General features: G+C 64.5%; 1 protein-coding gene across 1 annotated transcript in view; it reads right to left on the reverse strand.

Annotated features, from left to right (window-relative positions):
• GRAP (GRB2 related adaptor protein) overlaps positions 1 to 1,628 on the reverse strand; it is a 24,076-nt gene that overhangs the window by 15,219 nt on the left and 7,229 nt on the right. The window contains exon 2 of the mRNA XM_077746638.1: positions 770 to 867. Within this exon, the coding sequence (XP_077602764.1) occupies positions 770 to 867 (98 nt within the window). The remainder of the gene's footprint in view (positions 1 to 769; positions 868 to 1,628) is intronic.

The following is a 1,628-nucleotide window of genomic DNA, read 5'->3' on the forward strand; positions in this document are numbered from 1 at the left end:
TCTTCCTCATTGACCTCCTGTCCCCCCTTCCAGGAATGCCTTACTCTTTTGCTGCTTAGCCAACTCCTACACACCCTGCAAAACCTCCCTCGTTGCCACCTCTCCTGAGGACCCTTCCCCAGTTACCTCAGTGCTGACGGCCTGCCCGTCCAGTGCTTTCTTTATGTCCCGCTTCTCCCCCAGGACGGGCCAGTCCGACCCCAGCATCTCATCATGTGTCTCCGGCATCACCTCGCTGGGCCCCCTGGGGCCGTGGCTAGTGTTTGATGAATGACTGAGTGAGGGGCTCCCTCCACCATCACCACCAGCGAGCTTTTCATAGGTTCCTGGCCACGCGGGCCTGGCCTGGGGCTGGGCTCTGCCGGCTGTTCTCAGGGCGGTGGCACCAGACGCCACCTGCTGAGAGCGAGCTGGGAGCTTCCCCGGGCGCAGGGCCCAGGGCCCAGGATACCCGGCCCCACACGGGACTCCCACTCTCAGAGAGAGCTCTAGAATCCTCTGCAGATTGAAGCCTCGGCTCTTCTTGTGTTACAGGCAAGGAAACTGAGGAATAGAGGGAACAGGACCTGCCGGAGACCACGCAGCAGCCAGGGGCCCAGCTCACGTCTCTGTCCCTCTGCCCTCGCTCAGCGCAGAGACTGATGAATAGAAGTGAGGGGTCCCCGAGCTTAAGGGGCACACCTGGGCCAGGCCAGGGGAAGACAGGTGACTGCAGAGGCTGGGGGTGCCCTGCAGGGCCGGGGTGGCAGCTACAGGCGGGGACACTCACGGGTGGGGCTTGACGCGGATGTAGTTCTTGGGAATAAAGCCCTCAGCACCTCGCAGCTCAGCCTTGTACCAGTTCTGGTCGTCTTCCATGTTCAGGATCTGTGGAGGGAGACACGGTCACTTGGTGACCGCAGAGGGACAGCTGCCACCAGCTGAGGTCCCGCTGCTCAGGGACCCCAGGTGGGCGGCACCCATGGCAGCCCAGGACCTGCTTCACAGGGCGGGTTGGGGACTTGCCCCAGTTCACGAGAGCCATCGTGTCTGATTTCAGGGCCCAGGGCAGCCCGTCCCCAAGCGGGTCACAGACTCCCCAGGTTGGACGGCTGGGGACCCAGAGGAGGTTTGGGTCAGTGCGTTGAACTTTAGGGGGGCTGGAGCCGGACTCCCAGGCAGATGGGGGGGGCAGATCTGGGGAGCCTCAGTTCCTGGGCTGTGCCCCTGAACATGGGGTCTCTGCAGCGTTTGTGGGCCGTGCACCAGCCACGGGGTGAAGGTCGGAGGGACCCTGGAAGGTCGGGGATCCCGCCTGAGCTCAGCGCCCACCGCTGGCCGCCCGGGCTCACTTCCATTTCAACAACCCTTCTCATCCGAGTTCAGGGGTGACAATGCAGGGGAGCGGGGATTCAGGTACCAGAGAGCAAAGTGAGGGAGGCCTTCGGGCTGGGATGCGGCCGAGGCCTGGCCTGCCCGGGTCACATGGGCTCCTTGTCCGCGGCCGAGACGTCTGCAGCCCCGCAGGTGCGCCCGGAGGAACCGAAACAGCCCGAGCCCGGCTGGTGGTTGCAGTGGATGAGCGACCAAGCGGCCGCAGGGAGGAACAGGCCAGGCCAGGGGGCGGGGAGGGACAGCACGAATCAGGG

Source organism: Crocuta crocuta, unplaced genomic scaffold (assembly GCF_008692635.1).
Source record: "Crocuta crocuta isolate KB4526 unplaced genomic scaffold, BGI_CrCroc_1.0 scaffold139, whole genome shotgun sequence".
Classification (NCBI taxonomy): Eukaryota; Metazoa; Chordata; class Mammalia; order Carnivora; family Hyaenidae; genus Crocuta; species Crocuta crocuta.